The sequence below is a fragment of the Bemisia tabaci genome, chromosome 4, assembly GCF_918797505.1.
Source record: "Bemisia tabaci chromosome 4, PGI_BMITA_v3".
NCBI classification, from domain to species: Eukaryota; Metazoa; Arthropoda; class Insecta; order Hemiptera; family Aleyrodidae; genus Bemisia; species Bemisia tabaci.
Genome location: NC_092796.1, coordinates 7,975,577 through 8,000,941, shown reverse-complemented (window position 1 = coordinate 8,000,941; position 25,365 = coordinate 7,975,577). Strand labels below are relative to the sequence as shown.

At 39.6% G+C, this 25,365-nt stretch overlaps 2 protein-coding genes across 2 annotated transcripts; one reads left to right on the top strand and one right to left on the bottom strand.

Moving 5' to 3' along the window:
• The first annotated feature begins 206 nt into the window (after positions 1-206).
• RpL12 (ribosomal protein L12) lies at positions 207-5,294 on the top strand. Its single transcript, XM_019052345.2, has 5 exons — positions 207-376; positions 1,515-1,588; positions 2,250-2,430; positions 3,685-3,803; positions 5,175-5,294. The coding sequence occupies exons 1-5, from the start codon at positions 340-342 to the stop codon at positions 5,259-5,261; spliced, it is 498 nt and encodes a 165-aa protein (XP_018907890.1). The 5' UTR covers positions 207-339; the 3' UTR covers positions 5,262-5,294.
• An 854-nt stretch (positions 5,295-6,148) lies between these two features.
• On the bottom strand, positions 6,149-25,154 carry LOC109037552 (uncharacterized). The gene is made up of 4 exons (XM_019052285.2): positions 24,016-25,154; positions 22,836-22,935; positions 16,344-16,485; positions 6,149-9,201 (listed from the first exon to the last, which is right to left on the bottom strand). The coding sequence occupies exons 3-4, from the start codon at positions 16,419-16,421 to the stop codon at positions 8,890-8,892; spliced, it is 390 nt and encodes a 129-aa protein (XP_018907830.2). The 5' UTR covers positions 16,422-16,485; positions 22,836-22,935; positions 24,016-25,154; the 3' UTR covers positions 6,149-8,889.
• Positions 25,155-25,365: the final 211 nt, after the last annotated feature.

Here is a 25,365-nt window from a genome sequence, read left to right as displayed (position 1 = left end):
TTGACAAGTATGCTCTGCTAAAGAGGGGCAGCATTATATGTGTACACTTAAAACATGTTATTCAGAACTTTGTGTCACTGTATACTCTAAATAAGAAAAGCAATTAGAAAGGGATTAAAAATCTGAGCTTTATGACAGATAATGATATTTTGAACGCCCTGAACTCTGGGGATTCCATAAAGGGGTAAGTTGTAATTGTATCATTGTTTTGGAAACGCACTCACAGGAGCTGAAGTGACTGTCTACTGCGAAGAGTCTCTGTCATACCTGCCATCTTGATCTTGTTGCCTTTTATTTCCGAAGCCTCCACACGGGAGATTTTGTTGAGTGCATTTTAAAATGGGTCCAAAATTCGATCCAAACGAAATTAAAGTCGGTAAGTAATCTTCAAGAAAAGTTCGAACTTTTTATCCTTGGTTTTCTTCATCTTCAACCTTAATGCTCTTGTTTGACCGACCGCTAACTTGCGACTTTCGGACGCATCACCACGTGTCATCGTACTATTTTTACGTTTTTGATCCTTAGTTTTCCTACAATTACATCCGGTCGCAATCTACTTGCGTCCAAGGTAGAATTTACAGTGTGAAACACATCTACAACTGTGCTCCTTCACGGAAGGCAACATCTGTCAGCGACATGTGATTCTCTTCCAACCTAACCCCTCTTTCCCGTCAAACAACATGTAAAATCCCCTTTCATCTCTTCAACACGGACGAGACTATCCAAGGTTTACCCCTTTTTCGCTAAAGTCTTACTGTCTCTCACCAGCTGTTCTCAGTTCTGGTTTGATGGGCTGATGTGGAATGAATGCTTCTAGAGAACTAGTCAACGCCACGTTAGTTTATATCCTTTAGCGCCAAACCACCGAAGCGAAAACCTACCGTTTTTATTCTTGTACTAGTCAAGTACGTCAAGCAAAAGACAAAGATCTTTGAATTGGATAGTGCTGGGTCTCATTGTTTTGAAGCGGTCTAGTCTGACATGAAACTTTTTACACACACCTCGGACCTCACTCTTTGCGGAATCGTTGATGCCATATTATCTAGTTGAAATATTTGCTCTGCTGCTAGCATATCAACCCCAAAATATAGACTGATTTAGTGGCTACGTCATTTGATATTATATTCTTCAAATGTAAACAAACACCGGACCTTGTCTCTGGTTTGCACCATGGTGGTATGATGCTTCCAAGTGTTTCTTACCATTGAACGTTCTCATATTTAATGTGTCTTTAATTGATTTCTAAATTGATTTACACCATTATTTTCCTTTCATATTAACAATCATTTGAAAGGAAGCAAAAACTATCCGCCATCCTGAGAGTTATCTTAGATAATTATGAAGAAGCAACATTTTTACAACACTGTAATTGCGCTGGTTCCATTTTGCTAAATGCGATCCAGTTATAAAGTATATTCCACCCTTAGACAAGCTACCTGTTTGGTATCTCTTTCTAGTGGATGCATTTCTCTTGTGAAAATGAAATAAAGGCAATCCTCATTTTTTTCTTTCAGTTTACCTGCGATGTGTCGGAGGTGAAGTTGGAGCCACATCTTCCCTTGCTCCTAAAATTGGTCCACTAGGTTTGGTAAGTAGTATCACACATCAACACTACTTATCATAAGTTTAATTGCGTTATCTTCTGTAAATCCTAACACTGCTATTGATAACACAGATGATCTTATCCCTTCTATTAAGCAGCTCCTCCTATTGCATTTTTACAGAAATTAGCAAAAATTGGTCATTAGTAAGCATTTCTTAGGTTTATTTCAAACCATTTTAATCAAAATATAGGTGTTTTTAACTAATGGGCGTTTGTTTCCACTCCGCTCACTGGCAGTTGCAATGCAGTTGTCCAAAAGCGATAAAAGATTGACAAAATCCAGATTGTGAGCATAGTCAATCCTTGATCCTTATCGGACAACTGCATCACGGTTGCTTGCTAACGGAATGTAATCAAGTGCCAACTTAGCCGACAACACCTCCAACTGCTCAATCAGTCAGGATCATGAAAAAACAGAACCAATGCGTTATCCATCAAATCCCCGTTATGCGGGTCCCAACTCAAGCTTGTGGGTGAAGTAAGTCTGTCATGAGGTTAATCTCCTTTTAAGTTTGAGTTTATTTTAAACCTGAGATCTTGGATTTGCTCAGATATTCTGTTTCAGGACAATTTTTTTGTTATCTTAATTTTAATACCATTCATGGAGTCACCTTATTTTATGTATAAATATCTTTTTTGTTTACAGTCCCCCAAAAAGGTTGGAGATGATATCGCCAAGGCTACATCTGACTGGAAAGGACTTAAAATAACTGTACAGTTGACAATTCAAAACAGGGTGGCCACAATCTCAGTAGTCCCATCTGCCGCATCTTTAGTAATCAAAGCCCTCAAGGAACCCCCTAGGGACCGAAAGAAGGTCAAGAACAGTAAGTTTCTTTTTATTATTAATTTTCTGCAGAAGAATTACACATATTTTCCATTGCTCATTGCTGTACTATACCCCTTCTTTTTTGCAAATTTCATGCTTAGTGCTCAAAAATCCTCATAATCCATAACAAAATCACAGATGTCTCTGGAAAATTGGTTTGCCGTTCAATTTTCTCCCTCAGGTTGGAAGTGACATTAGTCCTTAAATAACATTGTTGGAAGAGCCCACTGCCCCTGGAAATCCTGACACCTATAGTAGCAATAGAAAGCAAAGATGCAGTGTGGCTCAAATGGCTTGTAATAAGTGACTGAGGTGACTAATTCTTAAAAAAAGTCGCTACTAGCTCTAGCCTGTCAAATGAAAATTTTAATAGTACTTTTTTGTGGAGGTGTAGAAAGTTCAGTATTGCTGACTTTTTTGCACAATGAAGCGTTTCTGTCTCGCAGAAATGTTCAGGGTTTCCCTCACTCATGGCACTAAAAAACCTCCTAACTTTCAGGACTTCTTTTCTGAGGTCTTGATTTTGCTCCATATTTCAAGATTCACGCAATATCAAATGCTTGCCTTTAGATCTAGAAATCAAGCATTTTTTGCATGCCTGATCACGGGTTTGAACACCTCTGTTGATAGCATGAAATCTAGTCAGGAGGCACTTCATTTATCTACTCAAGTTTTTTACTCATCACTTGTCATAAAGCTACTTGACTGTTAAATTGTGTTCAGTTAAGACTGAAACCATTTTCAAGTATTTAGGGAGGTATGTTCTTCCCCATGATTTTTGATGCCTCGAAAAATCCTTGAAAATACTTTAATTTTTTCTGGATTATAAATGGAAAAATATTTCATTACTTCATGCTATCTTATTATTTTTATTTGACAGCTTTATTGAGGTCAGGTCTTATTTTACTTTGTATTGAAAACTTCCAAAATTTCTGATAGCATTTTCTGTATGTTATCTATCTGCTTTCTTAATTTTCTTCTGCAGCAAGCTGGTAAAAATCATGTTAGGTACAGGAAAATCAGTCTTCCATTTGGAAGCCATTCTTCAAAGCCTTCAAAAATTATTTTTTACTCCTTGAAGCTTACATATATAATTTTGGAAGTTCCTGTTAAATCCTTGCTGCTCCTTGATTTTAACTACTATTCAAACTACTTTTTAAACCCTTAATTTCGGTTTTGAACTTGATAGAAGAACCCTTCTGTACTTATAGTGGCACCTCTGTAATCTTTTTTCACCTTAACCTTTTTCCAGTCAAACACAGTGGTAATATCACATTCGATGATGTACTCAACATAGCAAGGACCATGCGATCAAGATCAATGGCCAAAGAATTCAAAGGAACCGTCAAAGAAATATTAGGAACCTGCCAGGTACTAAATCTTTTGTAAATTCCTCATATGAACATCAATTATAATTTTACCTTTTTTTAGTGTTAGCCCGATAGTTCTAGTTACAGGAAGGTTCAATACGTTTTTCCTTTCTCAAATAATGGTGCTCTGATGAAAAGATAGGAAGCTATGCAATGCTGCGCAAATTTTGCAATTCTGCGTCTCATTTGCAACTGAGGTGTCATAATGCGGTATTTTGCAAATAACATTCTGACTACTTTCTTATCGAAAACAATTTGAGTGATGTATTTTTGTTCTACAAAAAATTAAATGCAAAGTTGCTTAATTGTAGCAGTGCTGGAAAGCTCTCCTGAATTTCATTAAAGAACCAAACCATCCAATAGAACATAAATTTTTCCACGAGCAGGTTTTCGTATCCTGGCTCATCACTTAAAAGTTTGCACGGAAGTCATACAATGCCAACGTTCTTCAGATTTTGACCTCCGACGTATAATGTTTCAAGACAATTTGTTCATTAGGTGGAGGTAAGTTTGTCTGCCATATGCCCAAACCTCGAACTGGTTTCCATGACCTCTCAAAGGTTGGAAGCAGAAAATTAAGAAGCTAGGCTGTGCCAATAATGGTACCAATAAGTCTTGAATCTTGCCTGGTTGTATTAACTGTTTGGTTGTAATTAGCTTTGTTTCAAACGGTGTATCACCTTTGCCATCTCGGCCAAGATAAGCTTTTTCCCACTTCAATGAGAATTTCAGTTTTTCACTGACTTTTAAGGCATGTTGGCTTAATCATCAATTCTGTATAAAGTTCTAAGATCTTCTTAATTGTTAGATTGCCATTTTTCTGGCTAGTCAACCACTCCGAAATAATTTTGACCCATATTCTGCCAAATGACATTGAAATAGTATAAAATGAAATTAACTGTAAAATGCTGATCTGAGTCTGGGTGGTGAAAGCAGGGGTTCAGATACTTTCTAACCACGAGCCCAACCTGGTCGCATGAAAAGATGGCGGAACCCATGTAAGAAGAGGAAAAACTGAGGAACCATAAAAAGATTGGACGGAATAAGGAAATCCCCAGCAAGATACAGCATTGTATCTGAGTAAAAACTGATGTTCTGGTGGTTTTTAGTGTATTTTCTTCTTTTTCACCCGTAGGGGGAAGGGGTCATGATTTGTGGTTAAAAATGGGGGAGGGCTGATTCAACTTGGACAGAAGACCAATTGAATTTGAGGAAGGTTTGAAACTTTCTGCATCCCTGGTTAAAATTTTTGTACATTCCTGAAAACCTTTCACTCAAATTTATGTGTCCCTCTCCCAATCTTCGTTTGTAACTCTTCTCTGTTCTTTCAATAATTTTCATCTTCTAATCTGTACGATTTGTTTGATTTCAGTCTGTCGGATGTGTCATTGATGGCAAACAACCCCATGATTATATTGATATGATCGATGATGAAGAACTAGAAATACCTGACGAATAAACTTTTTTAAAATAGATAAGTTTTGTTTTGTAATTACTTTGTTTTAATTGATTTTCTCCTCTGAAAACCTCTCAATTTAAAAATGGCCATGGCAAGAAAATATAAGCATTCGAGCAGAACCTGTTGAATATAATGAACCATAACTTATGGGATCAACAAGCGCATTGCAGAAATGAAATATATGAGAACTTTATTCTTTCTTCCCATTATCACTTACTTTTCTTCGAATTTTAATCCTAGAGTACAGAAATTCACTTTAATTGAAATGGGTCAATCGCTGTTGTTGCACCCACAAACTTTCCAACAATTGTAACGGTTCATGGAAAAAAGCATCTTAGTTCCTGGAGAACTATTTTTTTGTCGAAATGAATCAAGAATCTTGTTTTTTTATTTTTTATTCTAAGAAAGACTATCTATTATTCCATAAGAAAATTTTAATCCATTGATGGAGTTTCTAAGGCCTTGTCTCTGCAGATAATTATTGGGAAATTCGTCACAGAGTCGAGTCGTGCGATAGAAACTTGGCCGATTTTTTGCCGTTACCATTTCAGAGGGGCAAGGCTCTCATGTTCTTGCAACATGAGTATAATTAACTATAATACTTTTTTTTTTGAAATGTTGGTAAGAGATAGGGCAAAATTAAATGATCAGCAAAACTAACTGAGTAAAAATAAAAACAAACAATTGAAAGATCAACAAAATGGACTAAAATTAGCTTTCGGCTCGTTCTCCTCTCTTGGTTACTCTTGGAATGCCAATTAATATTGAGTTTGTAGGCAGTTTTTCAGTGTGACTTTTCGCATCTACAAATTGCGAAAAAACGTCCTGTGGAGACAAGGCCTGAAAATTGTCAGGAATTCCAGGTTAATAAAAAAGCAATAGACGGGTGGGTTATTTTACTTATCAATTTATTATAATGTACACAATATCTTTCATTCCAGAAATCTTTTAGGTCTTGGAAATCCTTAAAAAGTGGTAAAGAAGCACCCCATAATAGGCAATGCCACCGTTCAATGTGTATCTTTAAGAATATGCAGGGCTCAAATGTCCAATAACTTCACCTACTTTATCGTTGGAAGGCCCAAAGCTACCAATGGGTCACTGAACCATGAACAGATTTTGTCTTGCGAATACATTTCTTTGAAAGTAATTAACGCGTAGAACACGATGCGCATATTAAAAATGCAAAAAAGTAACTAGAAACTGAGAAACATGCAGTTCAGAATGTGCAACTTTACTGCAATTTTAACATGCCTTGGTTTTGCAGTGACCCGAATGATGTCATCCAGCATGTATCAAAAGAGAGGTCAGGTTCCTACAACTTCTGTCAAATGTCTATTTATTCCGCATATATGAAAACAATAGTAAAGTTGAGACCATATCTTCAGGATCAAAGAATGGAAACTCATTTATGTTATTTGTAGCTGACAAGCAACACTTCCACTTTGAAATGCGTTTTATTTTAACAGACATCAGTGGAAAGGCGCACTTGAAATTTTCTCGAGTGTTCGTACTTTATAAAGTCTGGGATTTTCGCTCAAAATATACACAATATATCACCATGTAATCTACACACCTGGTACGTTCAGAATATTAAATAAAATACGCAAGGTGTAGTGATCCATTATTTTAACATAACTATCTTTAAAAAAAGAAGGTCAACAGAACAGCATTCTGTGACTCCTAAATGGCACTTTTATATAGTTATTTGTAGGAAAAATTTTGAGAGCTAAGTTTCTTAATTCATTGATTAACTTTCCTTGCTAACTTATTCTGAAAAAAGACCAACATTTCCATTGAAATAGATACTTATCACTTCTTTTTCCCAAACTTTCATTTCACTTATTCTGTAGTATAAAGTTCATTTTGTATCTGAAAAGAAATAGCAATGCAAGGGAAATTGTTCAGCGCTGCAATGTAGAAAATTTACTCTATATGAGATATTTAATCTAGGAGATGACACATGATATTTATGGTAACTGTGAGGTATTAAGTTTCTTCCTCGCAAAAGCTACAAAGAATAAGGAATGCGAACCAAGTGACAAAACCTGTTGCCGCATCTCATCAGACAATGTTCATCCGTTTGCGCAAGAGAATAGCCATACTGATCTGATGGAAATTTTCTCTGATGTGAAATGAAGTTAATAATTATTATACTGTGCAATTCATGCGTAATTTATCTATTATAAAAGAATGAAGGTTTTCAGTGAAATTTGGCAACATCTAATGTCTGTTGGTTACTTTTTGTTCTAACTATTCCGCCGCAGGAAGGCAACTACAGTACCTAATCTCTATAGGCAAGTACGACAACTGGAGAATCCACTTCTGGTTGGCTCAGCCATCTGAGAGCTCATAGGGCCTAGAACGTGACTTACATAGCATAAGATGATTCAAAAGTGCAGATAATGAGATTTTACTCACTAATATTACCTTTACTGAAATCATACAGTCAGGTGTAATTATTCAGTTTTGAAATCAATTTTATGCATTCAATTTGGAAAAAAAAGTTCAACTCAAACCTTTTCTGTCAAGTGTTTCAACTACCTCCTCTTACTCACTACCACGAACAGTCGTTGGCATATTTTTGGATCTTGAGGGTCTCCCTCCCCGAGAGACTCAATGGTCATACAATCTCTCACGGTACTCCACTATGTGCATTGACATATAACACAATCTAGACCGTGCATCAGGAAATTTCAGAGAGATGATAGGCAACCCGGATTGCAGTTTGTGCCGATACAATGGAAAATGGAAATGCCAGTCTTGTCTGTGCCGTTGCCTGGCACGCCTCGTATATCCGGCTGTATCAACGAAGCTGAAGGCGCGTCTTTACTCTCATTAATAAGCCCCCTAGCTATCTTACCTCCCCCGCTTAAAGTCGGGCCTACTGCGCGGTCTAGATTGTGTCATAAGTCATTGGCAGTGTGGACTATTTCTATCAAACAGATTTATGTGTAGGTGAGAAATATAGAGTGTGCTCGTCAGTTCTCTGGCCGTAAGAGCTAATGAGAATAGTAAGCGCCAGTGACGTCAACGGAGATGGATGCCGTCGTAGTAGTCGTTGTGGTCATTAATTCATGAGCCCTGTCCACAACGCTCTTGTGCCGTGCCCGCGGCTCATACATCCCGCATTCAGTTGGCACATAGTCCTTTTTGCTGAATTTAAAATTCCGCTTTTCCCATTTGCAAAAGGAATCACGCCCACTGACCACATCGTTTCTTATCCAGCTTTCTAGAGCACACCCAACACTTACCTGCACATAGTTCCATAGGCGGTTCTAGACCTTCATGCTTGGGGATGCCCAGAGGTGGAAAATGACGAGATCCCCCCTCCTCCCATCATCCCTTGCCCATATTCATTGAATACTGGACACTTGCAGATTTCAAAAATTCATAAAATAAAAATATTGCCAATTTTTTGCGCTTCATCATACGATTTTTTCTCGACGTTTTTACTTGCCCAAAAGCCTATTTCACGGTTCCGGTAACCGTACTTTTGCTTGGGGGTGCCCGGCACCCACTGGCACCCCCGTAGAACCGCCTTTGCATAGTTCTGTTTGATAGAAACACGTCCATGTGTGAGCAGTGAGAAGCGACGGACAGGTGAAAAGTCCAAGCTGGAAGGGACTCAATAGATGTAGTCGTCGTAGCCTTCGTCATCGTCCTTGTAGTCGTCGTCGTCCTCGTAGTCCTTGTTGTCGGCGGCGATGCCGGTGTCGACCGTATCCAGGCCGAATCCGTAGTCGTCGACGCCGGGCGGGACGAGGGCTCCATCGGCGACCTCTTCGGCAGCGTCTTGGAGCCCGATCATGGTGGCGATCCCGTAGATGAGCCGCTGCACCACGAGCCGCACGAACCGGATCGGGTTCGTCTCCCGCGACACCACCCTCCGCTCAGCTCCTGCCGCACCGCTCTCGCCGTCCACCACCGCAAGCCCCTCCTGCAAACAAAGCATTCCATGTCAATATTCTCACTGTCGTCCTAAGGAGCAACGCCGCACAATGGATCGAGTCAATAGGAAAGGTCGTACAAAATTTGGAAACTCTAAACGCTCACTGGAAAAAAAACACATTGCATGGATCTGGAGTCCAGACTCTTAAAAACATCGACAAGAAAAAGCACTCTTGATTCAATCAGAATCTAGCTTACCTAAATCAAGAACCAAGCCTCTTAATCTAAGCGGATTTCGTTTTGATTCAAGCAAAAATCTGATTAAATCAAGAGTATGTTTTCAAGAGTGTGGGCTCTCTTGATCCAATGCGTTTTTTCCAGTGCTTTTAACTCCGTTTATACAAGACTTCGAAGTTCTATAGTGGTTCCATTAGTTTTCTCGTAAAATTTTCTTCTAGAAGCATCCCTTTAAGTTTAAAATGTCACGAAATAGACGTAAAAAAATGCAGTATTAGTCAAAAATTTCAAGTCCGACCTCTCTGATTGACTCGATCCACTGTGCGCCGTATGAACATTCGAGAGTTTCCAAATTTCTCTGGAAACACATGTATTTTTGAGGAAAGTTATCAACTTTTTTCCTCTAACAGTTCAGATATTCTGGATTAAATTGCGGAAACTTGTCTGAAAATATAAAGAAAAAAATATTTACAATTTTCCCTCGAAATTCGCTTTTTATCGGAAGAAATGTGGCAACGTCTAAAGGTTCATACGGCGTTCTTTCGTGCTACCGTGCGAAGGAGAAACGCTGTATGCACCTCCAGGCGTTGCCAAATTTCCTTTGATAAAATACGAATTTCCTAGTAAACTTATGAATATTTTCTTTCCAATTTTTCGGATACTTTTGCTCTCAATTTCACCTAAAGTTCAGGGCCGGATTTAGGTGGTAGCCATATGGGCCGCGGCCCGTGGGGGCAAATTTTGCAATTTTTTTCAAAAGAAGGTATTAAAAAAAATCGGATTCAGAAAAAAATTACAAACGAGAAAAGGCGAAAAGGCGACAAAATCTCTCAGTTCCTGAGAGTATAGTAATTTATAATTTGGTCGTCTTTCGGTGATACAAGAGATAGCACCTTCATAAATCGAGTTAAGAGTGCATGAATACTTCACGCATTGCGTCAAACACAGTGCGGTCAGCAGCGCAGCGGTCGACGTGAAATGCATAGCGCCTACAAGGCTATATGAATACTTCACGCATTGCATTAAACACAGTGCAGTCAACGCGAAACGCATAGCGCCTACAGGACTGCATGAATACTTCACGCATTGCGTCAAACACAGTGAGGCCAGCAGCGCAGCGGTCGACGTGAAATGCATAGCGCCTACAAGGCCATATGAATACTTCACGCATTGCATTAAACACAGTGCAGTCAGCGCGGAACGCATAGCGCCTACAGGACTGCACGAATACTTCACGCATTGCGTCAAACACAGTGCGAGATGTCAAACGTCACCGCGGCGAGATGTTGCCAGTTCAAATAGGATCCACAAGAAAAAGGGCACCGAGAGATTGTCTCATCCTTTTATTTACCTTTTTTTGTCAACGAGTTGAAGAATCTAACGGCGCAACAATGTTTTATAGAGCCGAGTAGGTAACCGATAACCAAAACGCCTTCAACTCCTCGCATTCAACACGAACAATTATACTACAGTGCCCAGTTTCTCGCCAACAAAACTTGTTCAACGAAATTTCCTAAAATAGCGAAAAAATCGTCTGGTCCCTTAAACTTTTTTTAATTATTGCCGCCTGCAGTCAATGCTAAAATTTCTCTTTAAAAATTATTTCTTTCCTTTTGTTGATTACCTACCTACTTCGGGAGAAAAGAGCGGGCGTGGGAGAGAAAAACATTACGACGGTGCAAGTCGGCAATCACATAACTCGTTTGCGGTGTCTGAAAATCTCCGCAACTATGTTATTTTTTCAAAGGAGAACAAATGGACATGATTCCTTGAAGTTTTTGCAGAATTTTCCTCGCACATAGAAGAAAAATCACGGAAGTTTTAAAGAATTACCGTTGAGTAGTTTTCCGTTTAAAAATAAAGTATGACAGAAAGTCTGCGACGTCGCAAACCGAGTTATGTGATTGCAGACTTTCACCGTCGATTACTGTCTTCCTTCATGTTCCTATCAGTGGATATGTTTTCTTATTCAACAAAATCCCTAACAGCACTGATACTGACACTGACAGGCTCCAAAAAATTGCTAATTAATGGTAAAATTATCGCTACCATGCCACCGTATCGTTGTGGTACGTGTGTTGCCGATCTACGCGTTGAAGGGGCTCAGCTACCGCAAAGAAATTGAAAAAAATCAAAATTCTTTTTTGCATTATAAATTGCCTGTACTTCTAATACATGGAACTCATTCTATTGATTCTTTAAAATCGGCATTTAAGGTACTAATTGACCAAATGACGTAGAAGTGCTGAAATTTCGTGGTAAAAAATTGAAAATTTATTTCAATCATAAGTCCTTGACTTCGTTTATGCAAAGGGTGTTTTAAAGAATCCTTTCTAAATCAATTTTTTTGAAGTGACCTTGCCTTTGAAGAATGTAGGTAATCAAAGTTAGATTAAAATTGCATTCAACCATATCAGAACAAATTAATTGGAAAGAAAGTTTGATCATAAAGAACGGTGCTTTACGAGTAGTTTTAGTATCTGCGCTCATGCGGCCGAGAGAAAGGCAGAGATATAAAACTGAGCATACGTTACCACCACTTTTTATACTGCATGTCATTCTAAGGAAGAACGTCTTACGAACATGTTCGTTGCCAAATTTCTCCCAATAATGTTTACATTCCGACCAAACTTTCAATTTCTTTTTAAAATCCTCGGATTAGCTGAATTAAATTGCTGATAATATCAGATATCTAAGAAATTTAAGGAATATTCACAAAATCGCCAGGAAATTCGTATTTTATCTTGAATCAGAAGAAATAATGCAACGTTATTTGGATGCTCATACGGCATTTTACCGGAGCACTATAGCATACTTCCGTCTTAAGAAAGAGTGCCGTATGAGTCTTGAGCAGTGGCGTGGCGTGAATTGCGATGTATCGATTGTTATGCCATTTAAACTTATGGTAAAGACTCGATTATTAAGGTGTTCGCTGCGAACACCCTGTTTATCGATCATTTTCTATAGGTTTAAATGGAATAACAATCGATATATCGCAAAGCATGCCACGCCACTGGTCTTGAGACGTTGCCGAACTTAGTTCGATCAAACACGAAGTTCCTGAAAACTTGTGAAGATTATTCCTCTTTAAATTTTTAGGGCTGTCTAATCGCAATTTGATCTGAAGCACCTGTGACGTCCATATAAGCAAGGGAAGCATTGCTCCCCGCATCTTTTTTCAATAAATATTGTAAAGATCATAATTTTCCAATTTACGAATAGTTGCTCTACAAAACATGCTCAGCACATCGCTATATGAAAACTGAAACACAAAAAGTGCTCACATCCTATGCACATGTGTGCAAACATTCGTGCCTACTGGATGCCTTTGTAGTATAAACGAAGAATTGAAGGCGGTCTGTCATTTTAGCTTCTCGCAGTACAATACAACCCGTTGCGCCACGGGTGAAATGATAACCCTGGTAATAATTGGCAGTAGAATCTGTGTTCCAAAATACCATAGACCTACTAAACAGCCGGCAACACAATTTCTCATAGCCTTTTATAGCCGATAGCGATTAAGCAAGAGCCTGGCGATAAAGTGTATGCTAAATGTTACTAATTACGGATGCTAGGACTTGGTGAGTTTTTGGACTACTGCTCTCTTTTTGGGCCGTAGTATCTTGATTTATTTTGCAAGGAAAGCTTCGTACTTTTGAAGGATGCCTGCCATTCCTAATATGTTGGAGCGCCTTCAATTTCGTATGATACTGTGCAATACCTCTGGTGTGAAATAGTTGCTTCAAGCGCCGTGGTACGCTGCGGCGCGGCGCGGCGGGCGGGCAGCCAGCGCTGGCGCCTACAAACCTAACAAGGATACTTCACGCATTGCGCAATGCGTGAAGTATCCATGTTAGGTTTGTAGGCGCCAGTGCGTCGCCGCTCCGCTTTGTGTTAGGCTCCAATATTTAATCTCGCGGAGTCAGCGTTTTTCAACTCATGACTTTTGAAATGTTTGCACACTCTGTATGGATTCTTCTCATTTTAATTGATGAAAATAAATATGTAGTAAAGGAAAATATAATGTGCCTTCTGTAAATATTAAAGTGATTCCGTACAAACTTAAGGATTTACAAAGCACACGAATTTCTACACAATTTCTTATAGCCTTTTATAGTCGATGGCGAAAAAGCAACAGCCAGGCGATAAAGTGTAAAGCCCGGCGATAGGAACTATAGCCCGGCTGTATAATTTTTTATCGCTTCGTATAGCCCGGCCGTATGATTTTCTCCACTTTCTACAGCCAGCTATATGATTTTCTACCGCCTTCTTCAGTCGGCTATAAGAACTCCCATGCTATTTTGAAACGCAGCTCCTATCGCCAATTTTTACCAATCAAAAAGTGAATAGTCAATTTTTAATCGGGCAATTTAATTTTTTACATGAAAACGGCTACGCCGAATTTTGTGCAAATTTCAGTGAATTTTCTCCATAACACAAAGCAAATGCCTTAAAATTTTCAAAGGAATCCGCACGAACGTTCTCTCGTAAAAATAAAATTTCCCTGTTAAATTTGGCAATAGCCGATGTGGCTTGGTTCCTCTCTGTTTAACGCGGTCCATATTTACCCGAGCACAGGAGTAGGTATGTGCACCAACATCGGCACACGTTCAGAGAGCAGCACCTCTACAATAGAGAATTGAGAGCGGGCAGACCGCAAAGACTGTAATCGGTGGAAAATTTCTCGGTCATATTTAGCTAAACACTCAGCGTTTAGCTCACCCACTCCTTCATCCTGCTCCCTGACCCTCTGCCTGGCGCGGCCGCGGTCGTGTGCGTTGTTCGTCAAACAAGCCGCGAACACTCCTCGCCCCGACCGCATTCGCCGCGTCTCAGTGGCGTGGCGTGCTTTGCGATACATCGATTGTTATGCCATTTAAACCTATGGAAAAGGATCGATAAACAGAGTGTTCGCAGCGAACACCTTAATAATCGATTCTTTACCTTAGGTTTAAATGGCAGAACAATCGATATATCGCAATTCACGCCTCGCCACTGCTTGCCTCCTTGTTTTATTTACCCACATTCGAACGGGGATTTGTTTGCGGAGCTTTCGTCTTTGTCTCGGGGATTTCTCCCGGAGGACCAACGGATCCGTTCCGTCTGCCCGAGCAGGGACCCGAAATTCGTCGGACGTCGAGTGTTTGTTTTACTCGTCGCGACACGATAGGATTTCCTTGGCATTCCGCCTCGGTTTCAAGAAGGGCATCAACCTGGCCGTGAATTTTCTAGGGCACTGGGTCCTTCAGAGTGTATCTATAGTTTCATTTTTTTCTTCATCTTCTTTTTTCTTTTTCTTTTTTTTTAAATGAGATAATTGATCGTTATTGAAACTGCCGCAGCAGCAACGAAAAAATTGATACACGGAGAAAAAAAACTTCGTGCATAGGACCCGAAGTTGAGGTCATATATGGATCTCTGAAGTTTTCGGATCACGCATCCGAAAACTTGAGGTCCAGCTGCCGAAGATCGGGTCAGACATCTGAGGCTTTCGGTAGTACTTCAGAAGTCTGACCCGAACTTCGGCAGTTGAACCTCAAGTTTTCGGATGCGTGATCCAAAATCTTCAGAGATCCATATGACTTCAACTTCGATTCCCATGCAAGAACTTTTTTTCTTCATCATTGCGTTTAATGCATCGAAGAATAGGCAACGTGCAATGCAAAAAATATCGCAACTTATTACAATTTTACCGCAGTCGCACAAGGTAATGCTCAACAAGAGAAGCCCCTTCTAATAGTAGATAGGCAACACACTAAACGCTCCGATGCAGTAGTAATAGTTTCTCGGTAAAATTATCATGGCTTATATATCACTCTATGTATTTAGAGGAACGAAATCGGCTTGCTAAAATTATAACAAAAATTGAATTAAAACGTGTAAAAAATGAGGATGAACATGGGGCCGGCCGCTCCTAAGACTTCCTTTACTCGGGCCGAGCGCCACAGCGCACAGTGAATCGAATCAATCAGAAAGGTCGGACATGAATTTTTTTACTAAAACTGGACTTTTGATGTTTATTTCGTCACGTTGAAAATAATGAGGGGTGCCTCTTGTAGAAAATTTCACGAGAAAACCAGTAGAACCATTTTTAAAATCTCAATGTTTTGCATAAACGGAGTTATGATAGCTTGTAAAGTTTCCAAATTTTGCCTGACCTTCCCCATTGACTCGATCCATTTGTGCCGATAGGTAAAAGTCTATTTTCTCTGAAATTTTTGATTACCCGGCAACTGTCATGCAAAAATACCGTCATAAAAACGTTGCAAAAACGTTGCTGCAACGTTATTTAGGCAGAAACGTTGCGAAAACGTTTTCGCAACCACTCTTTGCTGGGCGGGATTAATCGACGCCGTGCTCTTACTTATTTAGCAGGACAGCCCTACTAAGGAAAAACGCCGTATGAACATTCGAGAGTTACCAAATTTCCTTCGATAAAACATGTATTTTTGACGAAATTTTGTGCATATTTTCCGATGAAACTTTCAGATATTTTACGTTAAAGTGCGTACAAAATTGTCTGAAAATATTGGAAAATAATATTCACGATTTTTTCAGCAATTTTGGTTTTTATTGGAGGAAACTTGGCAACATCTGAAGGCTCATAAGGCGTTCTTCCTTAGCATGACAGAGATTGCACGTTTATTTCTAATGAGCAGGCGAGAATTTTGTAGAATTTTTTTTTTTTTTTTTTTTTTTTTTTTTTTTTTTTTCCAGAAATCAGCATGAATACTTAAAAGGGTTTTTGCTCGGCAAAATAGAATAATGACTCTTTCACTGGATAATCGGACTATTTCTATCAAACGGAACTATATGCATTATGACGTGAGCCCTGTTGTACATACATTATTATGAGTCTCGGGGCTCATGTCTTAATGCGCATAGTTTCGTTTGGTAAAAATACGTCCAATTCATACTTAGAGCGGAAAAAAGCGCGGAGAAGACGAGACTTACATGGCAGATCCAGGAGAGGAGGACGAGGAGATAGAGTCTGGGAGTGAGGTGGGTCCTGGGCGAACGAAGACGAATCATGGTCCTCGACTGGCCGCTGCCGATGATCCTGGGCGCTATCCGACACGGGCATCTAAATTACCGCCTAACAACAGGCCAAACAACAAAAGTAATTAGGCTCATGTACTCGCCGCCCAATGAGTCGGGCCCAGGCTTCGGGCACATCTCGGGGGTCCCCCGAGATCTACGATAGTCCATCATTCCGATCCCAGCATTTGGACTCTCTCGCGTTGTCAAGTTTCGGGTGTCCATCGCCGAGAAAGAAGGATACTTGCAAGGTGGCATGAAACGTAGGAAAGAAATGAAAAATTGGAAATTTCAGAAAAATATTTCATGAAATTTCACGAGGCTGTGAAATATCTCATATGTTTCAGGGGCTAGAGTATGCAATACGCACTTAAACACACAAAAATAGAAGAAGGTCAAAATTTTTGAATTTTGCGAAACATGAAAAGGAACCGGCACTTTTCAATATTTGTCATTTTCTGAAATTTCATGAAGTATTTCACGCGAAATTTCAAAATTTTATTTTTTATGAAATTTTGCCACCCTGGTGCTGAGGGGTATTTCTCCTGATGCATTCGTCTTCTGAGAAAATATACCCCCTGTCCCCAAAACCGCAGTGGCAAATATTCAAATAATCACTATATTATACAACTACAAGCAAATTCTTGGAAGCACTATTTCTGACAAACTGCCGGACCGATAAGGATGATCTTTACATGTATGTCATCTGTAGTAGATGTAGATGTGCAAAAAATTATGAAACCCCGAACGTTTAATGTTGTAGAGCTTTTAAAGCTCATGTCCCTTAAGTCCAATGTTAATAGCATGAGATATATGTCGTTTCTGCTAGAAACGTCAAGGTATGGGATTCTACCTGAGTGACTCGAATAAACAATAAAACAATGGAAAAGCTCGTGAAGGGCTCCTCATTCGAAGAGTTGAGGAACGGTGCATCGCTCAGGGTTCAAGGTCCAAGGTATAAGGTTTTTACTCAATTTTTCCTCATTCTTCCGGCTTCGATTTGTGGCTTTGGTCAATTTACTTGATTGCTGGATTTCTATAAATATTTATAGCAGATACAAAGTGAGAAGGCAGGTGCTGCGACGCGTCGGGACGGACCAAATATTATTAACTCTTAACGGTCGAAATCCGATTTTTTTTTTTAAATTAAGTATTTAAAAATAACATAATAAATGGAAATTTCTCCAGTGAGTGGACTGTGAAATTATGTACATCCAGCTATTCCTCATCATTTACAAATCTGAGTGTTACGTCAAAAATTTTGAAATCGATGCAGCTCGAAAACAAAATGGTGTATTAAAATGGAAGAACATTTTTGCCCATACATATGTGTATAGGGCCCGCGAAGCGCCCTCCCGGGGGTTGGGCCGCCTAGCGGTCAGGGGGCAGGGCCCCCTAGTACTCATATAGAAATTCTTAAATTGGAGACATTGAATTTCGGAAATGAACTTCCAGGAAGAAACGAAAATCTCCCGGAACAAAAGGATATATCTAAAAACGTGGCAGCGTGGAATCATCATCCGTTTTCTCTCGGATCCGATCGTGTGACAATAGTCTTAATGATGCCAAACCACTCCCGTAACCCTGCATCCTCTCGCACTTTTTTCTCTTTCCGATTTTACTTTTCGAGCGGGTGTCGAGTTACGAGATAATCCCGCTGATCACTCATGCATCATCACTCGTTGCGTAAAAAGAGATATTTTTTCGCATAGAGCGACGGACAAAGCAGCGGAACCCCCCGCTTTCGAGAATTTTTCGTCGTATGATGTCACCAACATGCAGTAGCGAACGCATCATCGTAGTTATACAGTTTGGCTCAGGTCAGGGGCTTTGAGTGAATGGATATGGGTGAATAATTTCTCCAGTTTCTAGCTTATACGCGAATAAATCAAAACTATGAGCTCCGAGCCTACGTAACCGCCGATACGCTCCCTCTACCTTTAAAGCTCCGTTAAAAGCTCCCAGTAAAAAACTTGAGCCATTAAATCGAAAATTTGAACACAGTTAAAAACAGATATGGCGTATAGAAGCAATGACACGCACTTCAACGCGGACGTTCAGCACTTTTGGAGGACAATTTGGTGGTCGATCGATCAATTGGACTAAATTTTGCAATTAGGAACCATAATTTCTGGCTCAGTTTAGGGACAACGTATGTACCATCAGTTCCCTTATGCACATACGTGTTTTTACAGATAAGCCAGAAATTATAGTTCCGAAGTGCAAAATGTAGTCCAACTGATGAGCAGATCTACTTTCGGTTTTTAATTTTTTTTCGTATTGGTTTGGGCCGAGACTTGAATGCTCACTTTGCTTTTGATGGAATAATTTCAAGATTTTGACGAGAATCTAGAATTCCAAGTTTCAAGACCCATCCGCTCATCCTCCACTGCCGAACAAGACTCATAGCTTCAGCTGATTATTACTAACATCGATTGACAAAGCTAGGCTTCATGAGCCGCTAGGAAAGAGGCCGACAAAGGCGGCTCTACTTTTCTAACCCTTCGTTTAAGTCTCCGGTGAATGCTCTGCGCTGCGCACACAATCAACTGCGTGAAGTAATATTTCAGTCATATGACGTTCGGTATTTCGTAGCTTATCGTCTGTCGTTTTCATATTAGGTATAGACGTACTGCATTTAGGATTTTGTCCTGATTCTTAAATAACAGAGGAGTCTATAGATTGGATACATGAGATTATAAAGATGTAGGATTTAGAGCAATGCTATCGGTCTGACTTTGCGTCTCCTTGACGAGCCAATGTTCTTCTTGATGAGGCGGGGGGGGGAGGGGGCTACCCGAAACTTCCCAAATTTCCTGGTCTGCGGACTGATTATTGAAATTGATAGACAAAGCTATAAACAAAGAGAATACGAAGAGAAAATAGACCGATCTCATAAGTAGATTGGGTGGTTGCAATGGACAAAGGAGGTAGTATAGACTACTTAAAGACAATCCACACTGGAAAAAAAAAAAAAAAAAAAAAAAAAAAAAAAAACACATTGGATCTAGAGTCCAGACTCTTAAAAACATCGACAAGAAAAAGTACTCTTGATTCAATCAGAATCTAGCTTATATCAAGAACCAAGCCTCTTTATTTAAGCGGATTTTTCGCTTTGATTCAAGCAAAAATCCGATTGAATCAAGAGTATTTTTTCTTGTCAATCCAATGTGTTTTTTTTCCAGTGCACGAGAGACCCTATAGTTATTCCATCATTTTCTCCCTTCCGTCAATAACAACCACCCTTTCCAATCAATTTAGGATGGCTCAATTTGTCTTCTTTTTCTATTCCTTTGTCTATCAATTTCAATAATCAGTCCGCAGACCAGGAAATTTGGGAAATTTCGGGTAGCCCCCCCCCCCCCTCATCAAGAAAAACATTGGATTGTCAAGGAGGCGCAAAGACAAACCGTTAGCATTCCTTTAAATGCTACATCTTTATGATCTCATATATCCAATCTATAGACTCCTCTGTTATTTAAGAATCAGAACAAAATCCGAGACGCACTACGTCTATAACATGAAAACGACAGACGATAAGCGAGTAGCTAATACCAGCTACGAAATACCGAACATCATATGACTGAAATATTACTTTACGCAGTTGATTATGTGCGCAGCGCGGAGCATTCACCGGAGACTTAAACGAAGGGTTAGAAAAGTAGAGCCGCTTATGTCGGCCTCTGTCCGAGCGGCTCATGAACCTCCACCCGGTTCAAATGTTGATAGGAAAGGATAAATTTAGATGACTACTCAGACTAGTTCAGCCCACCCACTGAGGTATCGTAATTCATGTCGTAAAGCCTCCACCCTGGAAATATACTCGAACATTATGCACTGGAAAAAGATTTTCAAGCATCCTAGCTCTAGCGCATGTGTGAATGAGCGTGGAGGATGGGGTGAGCAATGCGACAAGTTTCTTTCCCTGAAATTCTTCTTTCTACCACAGCTTCTTCTCATAATCTTTATTCTACAGGTTTTCCCTTCTTTTTTCATTTCTTTTTACAGTATAGCTTGAGCAGTTGAGCACCTATCGGTCATAAAGATTCAAGTTTTACCCCGGATAAAAGTCTTTGATCTTGTATAGCGGGTAAAAATATTTGTAAATAATTGCTAGTTTACAGTACTACCGCCAAGAACGCCTTACATGCATTCAAATGCTGCTAAAATTCCTTCTATAAAATGCTACATTATTTTAAAAAAAATTACGGTTTTGCCTGAAAATTCTGCAAACTTTGGTAATCATAAGGGATGAAGACTCTCCGCATGGCACGGGTAAAAATTCTCCATATTTTCCAGAAGATTTGTATTTAAGTGAAAGAAATTTAGCAACATTGGAATTTTTACACGAAATGTGTCTGTAGTATACTGCCGTGCTAAGGAAAAACGCCGTATTAACCTTCAGGCGTTGCCAAATTTCCTTGGATAAAACGTGAATTTCCTGGTCGATTTATTAATATTTTTCTCCCAATTTTTCAGATTGTTCAGTTCGCAATTTTAACTGAAGATTCTAAAAATTTAAAGGAAAAATATTCATAACTTTCCTAGAAAATATACATTTTATCGAAGGAAATTCGGCAACTCTCGAATGTTCATACGGCGTTCTTCCTTAGCACGGCAGTACAGCGGAGTGGTCCATTGCATAGGCTTTAAAGGTTAAACCTAACATATTCATCATGATGAACTTTGGGATATAGCTACTGCTATGAACCTCGTTGCTCACCAGAGGATGGAAAAATTAATAGGTTTTAATTATTAAACAAAGCAATTCAATTTTCGGATGAGGCACCCGAAACTTTTCCCCTCGAAGCCAGACGGGAAGAATTTCCCACACTGACACCTAGGGAACAATCGGGCGGACCATATAGAGTTATTCTTTAACTCTCAACGCGAACTCTCAAGTCGAGGGCAAGGATATCCGGCCCCTCGTGCCCTCCTCCTTCCCCCCTCTCCTGCCCTCACGCTCGAGTCGTGGAAAACGCGTTCAATCCATGCAGAACACGCACCAATTATACAGGGGCATTGAAATTCAGATAATGCATACCTGAAATTATGAAGCGTAACACGCGCGGAATTAAGTCGTCTAACGGGAGAATCACCCATTTTCGTCGGCGATGAAATGCAAGTGGATCGTTGTGTGTGAGTCAGGTAGCCCGCTTCTCGGCAAAAGATTCCGGAAAGTGAGAAAATGTCGCGGCCGGGGCGGAGCTGGACCCACGTAAAGTGCTAAAGGCAAAAAGCGGGTCGTCACACCTGGACTCCTGCCAACTTTCGGACACTGAACTCACTGTCGTTTCCGTGTGTGGGTGATTTCCACGGTAAGATGATCCCGAACCGGCAGTGACCTCAGTTTAGTTTTCATCATTTCCGAAGACTTCACATCGATTTATCGACAAATGATGCATTTATGTTATTTATTGTACATTTTGTTATTTATTGTATTATTTATTGTACAGGTTGCCAAAAAAAAAAAAATAATAAAAATACTTAAATAAAAAAAAGGATTTAATATCATGACTAAAAATAAACGAGGCAGCTAGACCACTAGGCAATCATAATAAATTTGTGAATTTGTATAGGTTGCCAAAAAAAGAGAAAAATAAAATAAAAAAGTACTAAGTATCATAACTAAGACTTTGAGACTGCAAAATTGTGTGCCGGTTGCGAAACAAATCCTTTTATCTTTTTAAATCGGTGACAAGTAATCGATTTGACATTTAATTGCTTAATATAGTTTTCACAATACTAATATCGGCCTCTCCCTCCCCCTCCCCATCTCCTTTTCTTTTTTCTCAAGAATCCACCCAAAGCTGCAGTGGCGTGGCGTGCTTTGCGATATATCGATTGATCTGTCATTTAAACCCATGGAAAAGGATCGATTAACAGGGTGTTCGCAGCGAACACCTTAGTAATCGATTTTTTATCACGGATTCAAAAGGGAAAATATCGATAATCGATCATTCACGCCACGCCACTGCAAAGCTGCAAACTAAAATATTCCAAATTGCGATTGCGATGTTTACTCGTGAATTTTAAAATATTTGATTATCCATATACTGAATAAGGCGAGCCAAGCGACATTTTTTTTAAAGCAAAAAATTGAAGTATTACATATTTTTTTAATTAAATTGATTGATCAATTTACTTACTTACATCAATAAGTTATTCCAATTTCAATGTTCAAATTTTGTCTTATTGCCTTCATATTTTATTTTAAATCTAATGCTTGTCATGGCCGCAGTCGAATGGAACTTCTAGCATAATACGAATTTTTCTGGAAATTGAAAAAATGTCACTTAGTACTTGCAAATGTGATAATTTTCAATTTTCGCGCACACCCCAACAGCCAACATCCTACATTTTGCATCTCATGATATGGGAAAAACATCGAGAAAATGTGAGTTTTACCGTTTAGCATCGTGTAGTAAGTGTGGAAAGCTGCCCGCTTTTACCAAAGCTTTGTTGTCGGAGCAGAACCAAACTGTGTCAGCCCGGTGATGTTCCCTCTCTGCAAACAGAAGAAAGGGGCTCAACGGACGCTGATAAACGGAAAGCACATGGAAACATTGTGATCACGTTTGCGATTTTTTTTTTTTTAAATGAACTCGAAAAAATTGGTGCAATATTGAGGCAGCTCTAAATAACATTAATCTACTATGATTGTAATTAATCAATATTATTCTTCGCACATTTTATCCGCTTTTTTCAGTTAGTATTGTCATGTAAAAGTCTCTCCGGAGTATTGTAATTTTTTTTAGATATTTTGCGAATAGCTAGGTATTTTTCTAATTTTTCTTGCAATGATGTTTATTCAAGATTGGACCAACAGTTTTTACTTTCTCGCTACCCTAGGGTAGTGGAAGTACTTTAATCCTCCAAGGGGGGGAAAAAGTTGTAATTTCATCATTTTTTAGAACTTTATCCAGACTCCAGGCGACTGAAATGATATTCTTTTAAAAATTCAGATACTTCATACTGAAAAAATACTCCTTACCTACTTAAAAAATACTATATAGATGAGAAAAGTGAAGAATTTGCAGGTGTCTGAAATTTTGTGAATTTCATCTTTAAAATGATACTGCTAGGAAAATTGAGTACGATGATATCCTTGGTTTCTAAATTTGACAATTATTGGAGAAAATATGAAAAAATAATCTAATCTGCTAAAATACATCTGTTTAAACGGAAAATGCCGCCAGATGACGTCACAAAGCGGCAAATTGTCTCACTTTTAAATCTATTTTTCTCCAATTTCCCATGTCAGAAAAATTTATGAAAAATACTGCGAACTCAGCTTATTAGGCACTATCATATGCATGGAAAAAATAATATGCTGTTTTAGCACCTAGGATGTCAAAAATGTATCTGGTGATCCCAAGATGCTGCCTTTGCTCCCCTGCAGTTAACTTCACATCCTATGAATGCAAATTCAACTGCGTGGGCAATCAAGGCAGCATCTCAGGATTACCAGACACATTTTCGACATCCTAGGTGCTAAAACAGCATACCATTTTTTTCAGTGTGAGCAATAAAATTTTTGTGTGCAAATTCTCCATGAAGTAAAAAACTTTCTTAAAAAATATTATACCTAAAACAGTGGTCAATACCGGCAAAATATTCCCTCCTGGCCGAAAATGTTTATCCTTGCGAGAGGAGCCAAGTAGAGAGCTCTCGGTGAATCCGTGGAAAGTTGCCGGGAATTTCGATGACACAAGAAAGGACGCGCGAACGCGCAAAGGCGGGCGCTCTCAAAGGCAGGTGAGTAAGCGGGGGTTAGTCACTCTTCCGGCATCCGCGACGGTGGGTAAAGCACGACTTTCACTTGTGGCGGAGTGCAAGGGAATAGCCGGGGGCTCTGGACAGAAGCCACAGCCGAAAAAAAGAAAGAAGGAGCAGAAACGGCAGAAAATGCAGAATGTTTGGGAAGCGCGGCGCGGAGCCGGAGACGCGGACAGACGCGGAATCCTGACCACGCGGGGAGCTGATCGCGAGTCAAGGTTTCTAGGGCAACTGCCCGACTGCTTAGCTTCAATCGCACTTCCGAGGATCCGCTCGGACCCCCGATGGACGTCGTCGCTGACGTCGCGTCGCGCCACGGCGCCGCGGCGACCCAAGCGTCGGCGTCGTAGTGTAACGCCACGCCACGCCACGCGCTAGGTACATTCAACTCTCTTAGTCATGTACACCTCAAAGGCATATCGACGGTGAAACTACCAAACCACGTATCTCGGTTTGCGACGTCGCGGACTTCCTGTCATCCTTTATTTTTTAAATGAAAAACTACTTAACATCCAGTCTTGAAAATTTCCGTGATTTTTCCTCTTCGTGCGGAGAAAATTCTGTGAAAATTTCAAGGAATGATATTGATTTTGTCTACTTCAAAAAAATGAAATGCGAGCGTAGATTTTTAAACACCGCAAACGAGATACGTGGTTTGGTAGTTTCACCGTCGATATACTCCCATGCTGGGGAAGAACGCCGTATGAACCCTCTGCCTTTGCCAAAATTCCGTGAATAAAACACGAATTGTATCTGCACAGGTACAAATGGTGGGTGTTATAAGTATACTGCCGTGCTAAGGAAGAACGCCGCACGATGGGTCGAGTCAATAGGAGAGGTCGGACAAAATTAATAACTCCGTTTATACAAAATGTTGAGGTTTTAAAAATGGTTCCATTGATTTCCTCGTAAAATTTCCTTATTAAACCACCCCTCAAAATTTAAAATGTGACAAAATGTACATAAAAATTTGCAGTTTTAGTAAAAATTCCCATGTCCGACTACTCTAATTGACTCGATCCACTGTGCGCCGTATGAAAATGCGAGAGAAAATTTCCTTCGATATAATGTTTATTTTTTCGGAAATTTATGAATGTTTTTCCTTCAAATTTTCAGAACCTTTAGGTAAAATTGTGAACCGAATTATCTGAAAAATTGG